This window comes from Stegastes partitus, unplaced genomic scaffold (assembly GCF_000690725.1).
Source record: "Stegastes partitus isolate 25-593 unplaced genomic scaffold, Stegastes_partitus-1.0.2 Scaffold279, whole genome shotgun sequence".
Lineage (NCBI taxonomy): Eukaryota > Metazoa > Chordata > Actinopteri > Pomacentridae > Stegastes > Stegastes partitus.
This window is the reverse complement of record NW_007578010.1, coordinates 457,977-471,357: the sequence shown is the minus strand read 5'-3', so window position 1 is coordinate 471,357 and position 13,381 is coordinate 457,977. Positions and strand designations below refer to the sequence as shown.

The 13,381-nt window shown below is 40.6% G+C and overlaps 1 protein-coding gene across 1 annotated transcript in view; it reads right to left on the bottom strand.

Moving 5' to 3' along the window:
• The window catches only part of dner (delta/notch-like EGF repeat containing), a 71,884-nt gene that overhangs the window by 13,076 nt on the left and 45,427 nt on the right, over positions 1 to 13,381 (bottom strand). Inside the window, exons 4-7 of the mRNA XM_008282626.1 lie at positions 11,067 to 11,230; positions 7,237 to 7,385; positions 6,120 to 6,273; positions 4,405 to 4,518 (exon numbers count right to left, since the gene is read on the bottom strand). Of these exons, the coding sequence (XP_008280848.1) occupies positions 4,405 to 4,518; positions 6,120 to 6,273; positions 7,237 to 7,385; positions 11,067 to 11,230 (581 nt within the window). The remainder of the gene's footprint in view (positions 1 to 4,404; positions 4,519 to 6,119; positions 6,274 to 7,236; positions 7,386 to 11,066; positions 11,231 to 13,381) is intronic.

Genomic DNA, 13,381 nt, shown 5'->3' with positions numbered 1-13,381 from the left:
AAAGATGTTAATCTGTTTCAGAAGGGTCAAATTATTGGCATGCATCAAGCAAAGAACATCTATGGAGATTGCTGAAAACTGGAAGGACAGTGGGGAACCATCATCTTCAAGGAAGAAATGTGGTTGGAAAAAAAATCTTGAATAATTGTGATCGGCGATCACTTAAACGTTTGGTGAAATCAGATCGTTAAAACAACTATTCATTTCAATCAGTTTCACACATGAACTGGCCACCACAGAATCCAGACCTTAACCCCATTGAGAATCTCTGGGGTGTGCTGGAGAAGACTTTGCGCAGTGGTTCGACTCTCCCATCATCAATACAAGATCTTGGCGAAAAGCTAATGCAACGCTGGACGGAAATAAATAGAAAGAAATCCAAAGAAATATTATTTTTTTCGTCAGGCAGTGCATTTGAATGGCCAAAAATGTCATTTGAACGTATTTTGTGTTGCTTATTTGTTAAACTTTCTCTAAAAATGTAGAATAGTTGCCTGATAACTGTGCACACCTTCCTGAGAAACACCATCATTCAGGTTCAAGGTTCAGTAACAATTTCGAATGACTGCAAGTGCTCGTATTTGTTCAACAACAAAAGGAATACTAGGAATAAAGTTTGCATAACAACCGTGCACACAGTGTAGAAGACAGTCAGAGAGCACAGATCTCCATAAATATCAGATTCTACAATTTGCGATTCTACCCTGAGGCATTTTTTTTTTGTGCTTCAACTTTTAAATAAGAGTAAATTTGCCCTGTAAACATGTGCAGCTGTAAGTTCTGATTAAAAGACAGGTTCTGAATTTCTCAAGTTTGTCTTAAAACAGTACCGATGTGCCCATATGCATGTGAGATTAGGTCTTGGCAGCTGTAACTATTCCTACTCCTCATACTGGCCCTTGAAGCTTATTTCCCTCAAGAAAGTGACTGTGCTTTAAGAAATAAAAAGCACAGCTCTCATTCTGTACAGCTTCTACAGTCTCGCTGAACTACACTGAGCTGGTATATTTTTAAGATGTCTATTTGGTACAAATTTCCTCTTTTTTATTTCTCCAAGTAATACCCTGCAGAGCTGCCACAAAAGCATACCTCGGAGTAGTCGCTGGTTGGTGTGTTGTTGTTAAATGGCCCATTACTGCTCAAGCTAAGCTCAAAGTTAACTTGGAAATGAGTTTTTACTTCTCAAATTGGACAGTTGGAGTATTTTAGACACAAATAATTTGTTCAACAACTTGCTTCGACTCTGTGTTTAGAGTTCATTTGAGCATCTGTGACATCTCAGAGTCGATTTCTCTCGTTGTTCGCCAGACCCCTTTCATTTTTTTCCTGCTTCCTGCACCTCATATAACATAGAATACGGTTTGTTGCTGCTTTTATCCAGAGTGTGCTAGAAGAAACACAGCGATGGACAGCAGCGGTCAGTATATTTCCCCAGAGAGGTCCTGAAACGGCCAAGTTGTGGCTAATAGCGGTCATAATGGACACAAACACAGGGTTTCGGAAGCTGAGAGAGTTACTTGGATTTGAAGCTCTTTCCTCGGAGGACAATTTCCACAACAGAGGAGATGCTGCGAGAACAATAAGAAGAGCAGAGATGTGCCACTGCTGAAAATAAATACACAGTAAAGGTTTTATTTTCTCAGTCAAGCAAGATAAAGCTACACTGAGATCTAAGTGTGAGGTATTGCTGGTAAAAGGGCTGCAGTGATTGTATTACAGTCAGCTTCTCGCCTACAACAGTTTTGTTATTTGCCTGAGCTTTGTAAAAACAGATGTTAGTGTATGCAAGGTATGTGTAAACTGCATATAGATATCTGATGAAGGTGCTACTGCAACTTCCTGGGTAATGGCTTCAGTACCAGTTGGGTTTATGTTTATTGGATGGGCCAGCTTAATTGCAGCATAAATTCACCGTTACAACTTAGATTCAAGCCTTTATCTGGATTCCTTTATGACTACTGGCTAAACCCAATAACAACCCTTGGACAGATATCCCCAAAAGCCATATTAGGCCTTTAGGTAAGTTACTCAGCTCAGCTTCTCTCTGACAATTTGTTGCTTTCTGAGAAATGCAGTTGACAGAAAAACAAACAGAGACAATATCTTGATCCCTGCAGGGTGATTCTAGTCAGTAAGAAAAAAAAAAAAACGATGCTCATGCTGCTGTCATAGTTGGCCTAGTGATCACAAAGGTGATGCATCACTGATGACAGCAACTAGAGCTGTCCTGCCACCCAGCATTTTATTTACCGCAGAAAAACACAGAGAGAAAACTTGGGAGTTGGTTTATGGGGGGGGGGGGTTAAAAATGCAGCATGAAAAACGAGGGATCTGCGCTGTGCTCGTGCTCATTTGGCCGTTTGATTGTGCTTATATTTCCTTTGCAAGTGGAGGACGCTACTTCACATAGCCTTAATTATCATGTACTACACAGCATTTCTACTTAGTTGGGTCTTTGAGAGACACAAGTAAAACAACTTGAAAGAGTGTGTGACTTCCAATCAAAGAGACGAGGAAAATAAATGGAGGAGGGACACGTTTTTTTTTTTTTTTTTTTTAAACTTCCTATTATCTTTTGTCTTTCCCCTCCTCTTGTTATCTATCTCTGTTCTACACATAGCGAGGTTTCACATAAAGGATATGTAAAGCATTCTTGGACTTGGAGTGTTTGGAGTGTTTTTTTTTTTTGGATAAAAGATGAAATGTTTTCTCGCTCTTGGAAACTTTACATTACTATACAGCACCTCCTTTACTGCCACCCCGTTAAAAACATCATCCGGGATGAAAAAGCCTCTCCTAGTTTTGAAGATTTGCCCAGAGGCTGTGTATTCAAAGACATTCAAATCATCATCTTCCTTTGATATGTTCATTAGTATGGATGCATATCTTTTTCTTTTTTTTTTTTTACTTTTTTGTGTTTTTCATATACAAACTTGTTTTTATGACTTGAAAGGACATTTAAATGACTTTATGCTTTTCTACACTAAAATAATCTATAAACTGTGGGTTTTTATTTCGGATAAATATCAGAATCTAATACAAAGTGGCAACATAACCACTACTCAACCTGAAAAGAACATTATGTGCCTATGCAGTGTGTGTTTTTCCTACGTGAGTATCGTTCAGCCCTCTGATTGATCACTGAGCTATTGACTGATTACTTGTTAAACAGCATGTCCTGTAATGAAGCACACTTTCCTATAGATTTGACATTTTGAGTCTGTGCAGGTGGAGCTGCTCTTTTTTCTGGTCTGATTTTCTCTGACAGTTATATTCCAAACAAACTGCTGTTGCAATTGAATTGTATCGCCCTCTCGCCACCGGTATTCATGCTGAAAAATGACATTTTTATAATATTTCATAATGCATAATTTTCACTATTGTTGAAAGAAATTTCACCACCAATGATTGTAGCATTTACACCCTTGTGACATGTGAAAATGTATTCCATTAAAAAGGCCTGTGGCAAAAAAAGAAGGGGGGGGGAGGGGCTCATTATACTGCAATATTTAATGTTTTTTGTTATTCACTTTTTATTAAATTGCCAGCCACTTGTAAATAAACACACCGACAGGTAATTGCTCGGTAAGTCAAAGTCCCCTCGGACACAGAATTAGCAAATAATTATTAAAAGCTCTCCCTTGACAAAATCTCCTTGCAACAACTGTGCTGGCAGATTTCTTACCACTGCTCGTGCCACTGTTTCTCTCAATTTATGAAAATAAATGCACAAGTGGTGGATTATGAATTCTTTTTCCTCATCAGAGACCTTGTTCTTTCAGCAGATTAATATTACAACCAGGTGTTACAGCGTGAGTGAGGCCTCCTTGACTGCTCCAACTGGAACAAATGAACAACTTTCCCAGCAGGTTTTCCATCCATCCGTCGTTTCTTTATTTGTCCATTGCTACTTAATATTTATCCTGTGTTTTGGGTGGGCATATACAGTCTTTGTACATGCTGTAGGTTAATTTGCAAACCAGTGTGCTCTTATTAAGAAATGCTGTTTCCGCAGCAGTTTTGCGGTCGCATATTTCCCCAGAGAGGCTGATGCAGGTCGCTCAGGCTATGAAGACTAATTAGAATAGAGGAGGAAGGTTTAAATTAAGCATCGCGGTGGCACAGATACAGTTAAACATGCATGTTCATAACAACTGGAATCAGACGGCAGAAAAATGCAGCCGCTATTGCAGGAAACTTGTTTCTACACTTTCCTCTTTGTCCTTTTCTTTTCACAAAGACACACAAACATCACATGAAAGGGTGTCTGGCTGGTTGTTTCTATTTTAGACACACAGACCACATATTTCTGACAGCTCCTCTATTTTTTTTCTGATTTGGTTACAGCAAACACACACCAACAAGCACATAATTGGTTCCAGCATGTGATAATTGGGTTCCTACCTTCGGGACAGTAGCACCTGGGCCCGGCCAGGCTGCTGAAACATGTGGCTCCATTCTTGCAGGGCTGAGAGAGGCAGTGGTCAACCAGCAACTGGCAGCGCTCGCCTTCATAACCTGACAAACACACAGCCTATGATCAGACTGCTTCATCTGGCATCAACCACTTTTTTGTTAGCTAACAGCCATATGGACTGTTAAAAGAATACACAATGCACTGTTGTGTTGTGTGCAATTGTTATCTTACAAGGCAGGTTGCTACAGGATGTATTATAACTCGTAAAACAGCTGCCACAAAATTATGGAGAAAACCTGGAATTGTGTTTGTTGTCTTGCATATTTTTAAAAATGCGATTTATTGTGAAAGACTGAGTTATTAACCTTCTTAACCCTAAAACTAACAAAGGGGTTTAAAAGGCATGTTGTCTTTTTTTTTCTTCTTAAAAAGCACCACAATTATACCATTTATCAGCGCATGAAACTAAAAAAAAACAAAAAACAAGTAGAAGATCAGATTTTACTTTCCAGTGGTCCCTAAACTAATTATGTGCGACTTGCAGTTATATCTGGTAAATTAACCAAATTAAAGCTTAAAGTGATTTCATCAAAATCACTCCAATATGTCCCTTTTCAAAAATGTCCAAGTTAATCATTTCCACTAAACAGATTCTTGAAAGAAACAAAACATTCTGGGTTGTACAGCACAGCCAAGAAGCCATTAGTGACATAACGTTGACTAACAATCACAACACAAAATTCTGAAACTTCTCACCTAACCTGCTGGCTGTGTTTATATAGAGCAAATAAACAAGTATAGAAGCAAATTAAAAATGCAATATATATTATGTAGAGTCACCTGTGGGTGCTTGGAAACATGCTGTACATGATGATCATATGTTTTTTTTTTTTTTTTTTGCAAAATACATCATAAAGTAGTAAAAGTATAGTAGTAAAATAGTGTTATAACTGTTCTGCTGCACAAAATACATTTTTGAGGTCTAACTGCTTCTCGTCATGGCTGTGCTGTTTCCATAGAGGTGCAGGACTTTATAATGCAGTGAAAAATGAGCACACAGTGAGAAAAAATGATGCAAGAGCAAAAATGCCCAGAAACTGCTTAGGATTCAGAGGGTTCATTAAGCGTTATTACTTGCATGTAAATGTTTGCCTGTTGGCTATAATATTGCATATATCAAAAAAAAGTAGCTGGTTTTAGTAGTTAATCTAGATCCTAGAAAACAAACTGCATGAATAAATAAGTCATCAATGTCAACTAAATGCACTGAACTTGAGCCACCTGGGTAAGTTACATTTTGCAATGCTGACTACTGTCTGTTACTACCTTTTTATTTTCTCTCACCTGCCACTCACCCAGGGCTTGTTAGCGCAATTCCCTAATGGGAAGCGACTGGCAATCAGCGGTCCCCTCCGACATTTACCTTCCTACCTGAGGCCTTTTGTTTCAAGTCCCTGTCCCAAAATAAATGTGACAAGATCAAGGGTTCAATACTCTCTCTGCTCCTGCGTTCTCATTCAGACATTTTCTTAAACAAAGAGGCTCTCGCTGTTCGGCTCTAATCAAACCAATTGAGACCACACAGGCGGACTCCCGTGGGTTTTCCACACGTGTGAGACAGCGTATTGCTGACAGCTCTGAAATGAACACATCAAGTGCCTGAGGTTGTGTGAAATGCCACAGTGTACACATGGAAACATACCTGGTTGGCAGGTGCAGGTGAAGTTGCGTCCTTCACCTCCCTGTCTAACGTCAGTGCAGGTGCCATTGTTGCGGCAAGGTCGGTGGTGGCAGGCGTCAAACTCCTCACAAAAAATCCCAGTGTAGCCATCCTCACACTCGCAAAAGAAAGTGCTCTGCAAAACACAATCATGCACGAAACCTCGCACGTCAAATTAATCCAGCCTCAAAGGTGAAACAACGAGAAGTGGAAGGAGAAAAAAAACTTGTGAAACAGAAATAATAAGATTGCTCATTGTAAAATAATTCGGCAACACAACAATGCAATTATGAGGAGCAGTGTCACAGTCTGATTTTCCGTACTAGCGAGGGGAATGATAATGAGAAACTGAGCATAAAAAGAGACACCAGGAACAGGCCTCTGCGACATTTCCCTCTGCACTTTATTCATGCTTAGCGAGAGTCGCTGCTGCTTCACCGCCTAGTTCAGTGTGTGGAGCTGCTTCTTCTTCTACTGCAGCATCCTATTTCTGTCGTCAGGCCAGTTTTTACAATATTATTAGATTATTTCCAAGCAGACCTGTGTGCATTATTAACTCTTGGCAGCAGATAATGATTAACCCCCAACACCACAATTTGAATAAAAAATAACATGTTTTCATCAGCTCTGCTTTATTTATTTTTAATGTTTTGTATTGTTTGCTGCAGCACTCTGCACTGTTTTCTGCCATGACGTGAAACGAGATTGTTCATTTGTGAATAACGATCCAGAGGGGCTTCTAGCACAGTCACACAGCTCTGGTGATAATGCTTGGTTTTAACAATATGGAAATCTTGTTTATTTTGCTGTTGTTATGTTAGCAAGCTGCAAAGTGAATCACTGCCTTACACACGCTTGTAAAACAGGAAAAAGAAACATGTCGAAATTAAAACGTTGAATGCTTCCATTCAGATGCCTGACTGGTAACTTTTTTTTTATTCGAGTCTGTTAGAGCTTACAGGATTTCCTATTCAAGCATAAAATGAATGTGCAGCATTTCTCCCGTGCATTTGTATCCTTTATCATGCAAAGCTGGAAAAGTGAAAGAAAAAGAAACATCCTGTGCTTTGAGGATTTTTGCTCTTCCTTGAATCCTCACCTCCGAGGGCTGTGTAATGCATTTGCCTTTTCCGGAGCACTGAGGGTCACTGAAGCCGCTGCCAGGCTCCACGCAGCTGCTGGCCTTCACCGTCAGGTTCAGACGTAGGGTGACCTCCGGGGATGTCGGAGCGCCAACACGCATCACACCTGCCGCAGAAGCATTCATATAGCATTTCTATTCAAGTAACAAGAAGGTATATTTTAATATTATGTAGAATATACAATATACACCTCGGTTCAGCATCACGTAAATGCCAAGTGATTCGGAATTGTACCTTAACAACGGCATCACACACATTGACATCGAACAGGAGGGTATTTGGTCTTGTGTTGAATTAAAAACTAACAGATTGGATTAACTACATGAAAAACACAATGTAGAGGGGAAAAAAAGTCAGTAGTAAGAGTTCATTTCTTCAATACTTAATATGTCTTCATTCTGTATGGCAGACTGACTCCTGCTCAGTATGGACGACACCAGATTTCTGTTGAGTTATTCAGAGTTTTTTCCAGCATTTTCTTTGCCGGAGGGGTTGTGCTGCTCTGCCTTTCTCTTTAAAATACCCCAAAGTTGTTTTATTGGATTCAAGTCAGGAAAGATACTTGGTCAGGTCATAGTTTTCACTTCTTTAGAAACTCTTGTGTGATTTTGGCAGTGCACTGCGGATCGTTATCATGCTGGAATATTCCTCTTCTGCCAAGCTTCTGCAGAGCAGAGTCATCGTTTTCAGCCAGTATTTTTGGTACATCCGCAAGCGTTCATGGTGTCGTCTATAAATGTCAACACCACCAACACATGTTGTGTTCATACAGCCCCGTGTCAATACACTCTGACTTAAGTGCTTTACTGTCAGGACTATGCATTCACTGTGGTAGTCCTGGTCAGGTTTACGAAAATATGCTGGACCCCATCTGAGCTGAACAACTTCATCTTGGTCTCATCTAAACTAATAATGTGCTCCCAGTATTCATCAGTTCTTCTTCAAGTTTAATGTTGCAGTTCAGTGCCCAAGAGCAAGAAAAGATTTTTTTCTTCTTGGATATCATTAATAGAACTTGACATCATTCACCATCCTTCACACTGTCTGAGCTGTCACAGAAACTCCAACTTTCACTGCTAAGTCTAAAGCACTTTGTCGTCTGTTTTTCAGAGCTACATTGTAAAACTAGTTCACTGTCTGTGGTGTCACTATAGGGTGCTGACTATTGCAGCTCTGATTAGTGGTACTATGGCTCGTTCTATACCACCTGATTACTGCTGCAGCTGCTTTTTGGCCTAATTTTTAGTTGCTCAATAATCTTCCTTTTTTCTTTTCCATCTTTCTGAAGTCTCATAATCGGATTTTTCAATCCCCGTGTCAGTTCTTTTCCACGTGGAGCCATGATGCACATATGCAGACAGCCAGAAGGTCCAAAACAGAGAAAGCTCTGGTTTTCACGGCTCATTTTATAACCATGTTATTAGGCTGACTGTAAATCACAGGGTGTACTCAATTTTGTTTGACTGATCACAATGTGTCACTGAGTTTCTACTTAGGGGCCTGTATTACAATATTGTCTCTCCAAAGTATTTGCTTATTATTGTTCAAAGGAGGAAATGCTCTACCTGTCAATTTGGAAATAATGCAATTATTGGAAGGTCATGCAATTTGAAATCATTTGACGTGTGATTTTTTTCACATTGTTGTAGTCCCTTCTGTTGTTTATTCTACAACTATGATAATTCTACAATAAGGACGCCATCCCCATGCCATTGGAGGGATAATCTGACTTATTGCTAGAGAGGATTTTTAGGTTTATTCGCAACAGTACAGTAAAGTACAACCTAAAAAGTACATTTGTACATTTTTAGCCATGGTTCACTATTTATATATAACAATAAATAATAATAATAAAGTTCGTAAAGACATTCATGGTCCCCAGAAGATGAATCCTACTGACTTTGGTAAACTCTTGACTTTTCCTCTAGTGTGATTATCCAGTTTCAGTTTATCCAGTAATTTAGTTCATGACAAAATATCTGCAAACCTATGACATTCCCATCAGCCTCATGCTGAAATGTTAAATGAACACAGTAAACATTATTCCTGAACAAACAACAGCGTGTTCACATCAGCCTGAAGTCCCATAAAGCTGCTAGCATGTCTGTAGAGTCTAGGTGCTTTATGAATCATATAAATCTCTGCCATAAGAAGAACCCTGAGTGTGAATGAAAGAACTGATGCAGGCAGTTCATTGCAGTGACCATAACAGGGGTGTGTGCCTCTTTGTCTTGTTCCTCTCTGGATCGATAAATTCAGAACATCTCCTACTGTATGTTCAATCAAAGCTGACAGCTACACGGGCACTCAGATAAAAATAGCTTCATAGTGAACATTAACAGCCATTTTCTAGAGCCTGACCTGAGCCAATGAACTGCAAGCGCACCTCTGACGACAGCGATGATGTAAGCTTCCCCCGGCCAATCGGAGCATTGTTAAAACCGCTCGTGTTCCTGTGTCACGTCTCACCAAATGATGATCAGCCCAGTGACATCAAACCCCGGACCTGCACAGTCATCGCTCATCAAACTGCCGGCAAACATCACAGTATCCATCCCACGTGTAGATGGCTTCACTTCTTCCTCACCGATGCTCTGTGCAGGACATGAGGTCGCACACCTCCGGGGTCTACGAGCGACCCACTTGAAATCAGGTGTGAATGTGAGAACGCTGTTAATTTAGCCTGACCTCTGACAACAGAAGCATCGGATAAGCTGCGTCCCTTTTTCTCGCAATTTGACCTTCATCCCCGCCTCCCCCAACTGCACACTCCATCCCTCCGTCCTTTCCTCTAATCCCTTTCTTTCTTTGCCATCCCTCCTTTCCTGTCTTTCTCCCTCCTTATCCGACTCTTCCTCTCTCCCACTGTCCTCCCTCCCCTTTGATTTAACTCCCCAATGTCATCTCCCCCTCTTCTCTCCCTCTCTGGTGAAGCAGAAGCTATGGCTGCCTCAGAGTTAGCAGACATGTCAAGGTCAGCAGACAGGGAGTGTAGTGAAACAGCATCAGGTATGTAGAGCACACACAGAGGTCAGCCAGCCCTTCAGTCAATGAGTGAGCCTCCAATTACCCCCCCACCACCCCCTCCAGCACCCACTGCAGCTCACACCACCGGTTTTTGTTGGAGTTTTTTTTTTTTTTTGGCACCACTGCACAAACGCTCACAAACTCAACGCAAGTGTTAAAATACAGATGGAATATCAGCATAAATGTCTGTTCAATATGCAAATACGGCATTCTGACTCATATATGCAAATGTTATGCTACTCTCCCCACTGACATGTCAAGAATAAACGCTGTAATTACAATTTATTTAAATTCATTAATCCTCTGATGTTTTCTGGCTCAGTTGTAAATGAGCTACTTGGAGGTATTTCAAAAATGTTTCCCATTCAGCTTCTCTGTGGCTGCTGGACGAACTGTCGCACACATGAAATTAGGAAAACAGAGATAAGGAAAGTTTAATTATTATTATTTTCTCTTCTCCGTAAGTTCTATGCAGCTTCGATAGGTTTAAGTAACGTTTCAAACATTCTGATTCACCAGCTAATTTGCCTACTTTACTTAATAAATCTTTCATAAACAACTAAATGCTCAGTTGGTTATTTAGTCCAAGTGGTCACCGAATGCTTTTACTACATGATAAGAAAAATCAAGACTAAAGGCCAGTCTTTGGTTTCTGTCTCCATGCGGATGTTCGGTGCACATTTTGCTCAATCTTAGTTAAGTGCGTTGCTTGGATTTGCAAATTAGCAAAGTTTAGTCCTTCAGGAGATTGGACTCTTACTGAGGAAGTAGTTCTGTCCCAGGGGCAGCGAGTGGTCCGGCACCACCAGTCCATCAGCGGCCTGCAGAAACCACATCGTAGTGCCGTTCAAAATGGATGAACGCAGAAAACCCTCTTCATTCACGCGCCACAGCACTGGAGCTCCACTGGCATTCACCACCACCCTGGTTGGAGAGGAGAGAAACACAGTAAGGAAGGGAGTAAAGTATGAAGGTACAGGAAATGAAAAGGTAAGAAAACCAAGGAGGAGAATTTGATGATTGCGGGTTTTGTCTACAGTTTGCCCCAAAACAAAAGTTTATTCCCATTGACGTGATCCACTTTTAATTGCTGACACTTCTCAGCTGCGTTTTCAGCTTTTGCTGCAAGTTTGCAGACTTCACAGTGTAAATAATGGATGGTACAATCCACATACTGCGCCCCTTATTATTTTCTATATCCAGTGAAGACCTAATTCGTCTTGCTAGACATCAAACGGTATTAAAATGTTGACAAAATCTGCTTGAAAGATTAGATAAATTAACTAATCCTCAATGTGGAGTCTTTTTTTTAAACTTCTTCTAATCCTTCTTTTAGCCAGAAGAACTTGATTACAATATATATATATATATATATTCTATTCAGCAGACACAGTGGTCAGCAGCAGCTCAGCAGTCATGAAACGGACCATCAGTTTTGCTCTGAAGGACATTTTGTCCCACATTTGTACTCAGGACAGAGGATAAGCAGCGCCTCCAGAGATGCAAAATCTTGGGTTTGCACATTAAAACAACAAACCTTCACTGAATTTAATTATGCGGCTGTAATATAGACAATAGCTTCTTATTTTACAGTCAATGTTACTCATTTTCTGATGTGCATAGACTAATACATGTACAGTTAACATTTTGGTTATTTACATAATTGCAATTCAAAATAGTAAAGAAGAAGAGTTGCTGGGGAGAATTTGAGGGGAAAAGGTCATTTATTTATGATCTGAAAGCTGAAAATTCTGTCCATGTGTGATGATAATTTATCAGACATTACATTTTGATAAATAACGTGTTGTCAGTGTTAGTAGGCTCACTATTGCAGTATTTTGGTTGGTTACTGACTATGTCACTGCTGCCACTCGGAAAAATATCCCTAATAAAAAGATACCTGATATGATGAAAAACAATTTTGACAAATTATTTAATTGCAGCTTATAATTTGTGACTCTGTGTGTGACAGGCCAAAGTGAAGAAAAGCACACATGTGATTTAATGTTAGATCCTGATCGATCACATCTCCATGTTCAGGATAATTTATAATTGTGAGTAATTTGTGAAGTTACCACTGTGTTGTTTTATGCTGTCCCTCAGTTTGGAGATGCTGATATTGATCCTGCTGATTTCTGATGCTGCAGGTATTTAATAAAGTCAAACAGCTGCAATCAACACTAAACTTCAGCACCCGTAAATGTTTTGAGGTCTGTATGAAGTGCGTCAGAAAAGTTTCAGGACTGGTGTCACAAAAGACGTATTTCAAACCCAAACTACAAACTACAAGTTTTCCCCATCAGACGATCAACCAGCACGTCTACAAAGAGATCCTGTGGTGTTTGCTTCGTTCAATGTGTGAGAAGAGGTGAGAGTTGTGGCAGGACAAGTCGTGGCTGCTTCACCATGACAACCTGCCTGCTTACAATGCTCTGAGCATCCCACAGTTCCTGGCTGAGAAGAACATCGCCGTGCTGGAGCAACCTCCCTACTAACCCCACCTGGCTCCGTGGGATTTCTTCCTCTTCCCCAAGCTCAAGGGGGTCATCAAGGGGACCCGTTTTGAAGACGTGGATGACATCAAGATGGCTGTGACGACGGAGCTGCGGAGGATCCCAGAAGAATCCTTCAAGGAATGCATGGCAGCGTGGCAGAGAAGGCTGGGAAAGTGTGTTAGACTCCAGGGGGATTACTTTGAAGGGGAAAACTGGTATTTTGGATTCGAAATATATCTTTTGTGACACCAGTCCTGAAACTTTTCTGACACACCTCGTATGTGCATCCCTGTCAACCAGAGGCACTAACTGTGTCCTTTGTGCTCTTTGAAGTTAATGGAGGGGTGCACAGCTGACTGGCTGCAGCTACACAACCTGTTACAGCCATCTAACGGTGTTTGAACTCAGACAGTGTAGCTGCATCCAGTGAAACTTGGACATCAGAGTTTCAGGTAATGAACTTGACCTATCAGATGTGAGGCTGCCACAGTGGGTGGCCAATAATGGTTTAGGGGTGGCTGTGGCCTCCTTCCTCTCCTTGAAGGCACCACTGACTGACAATTAAAGGACATTTTTCCTG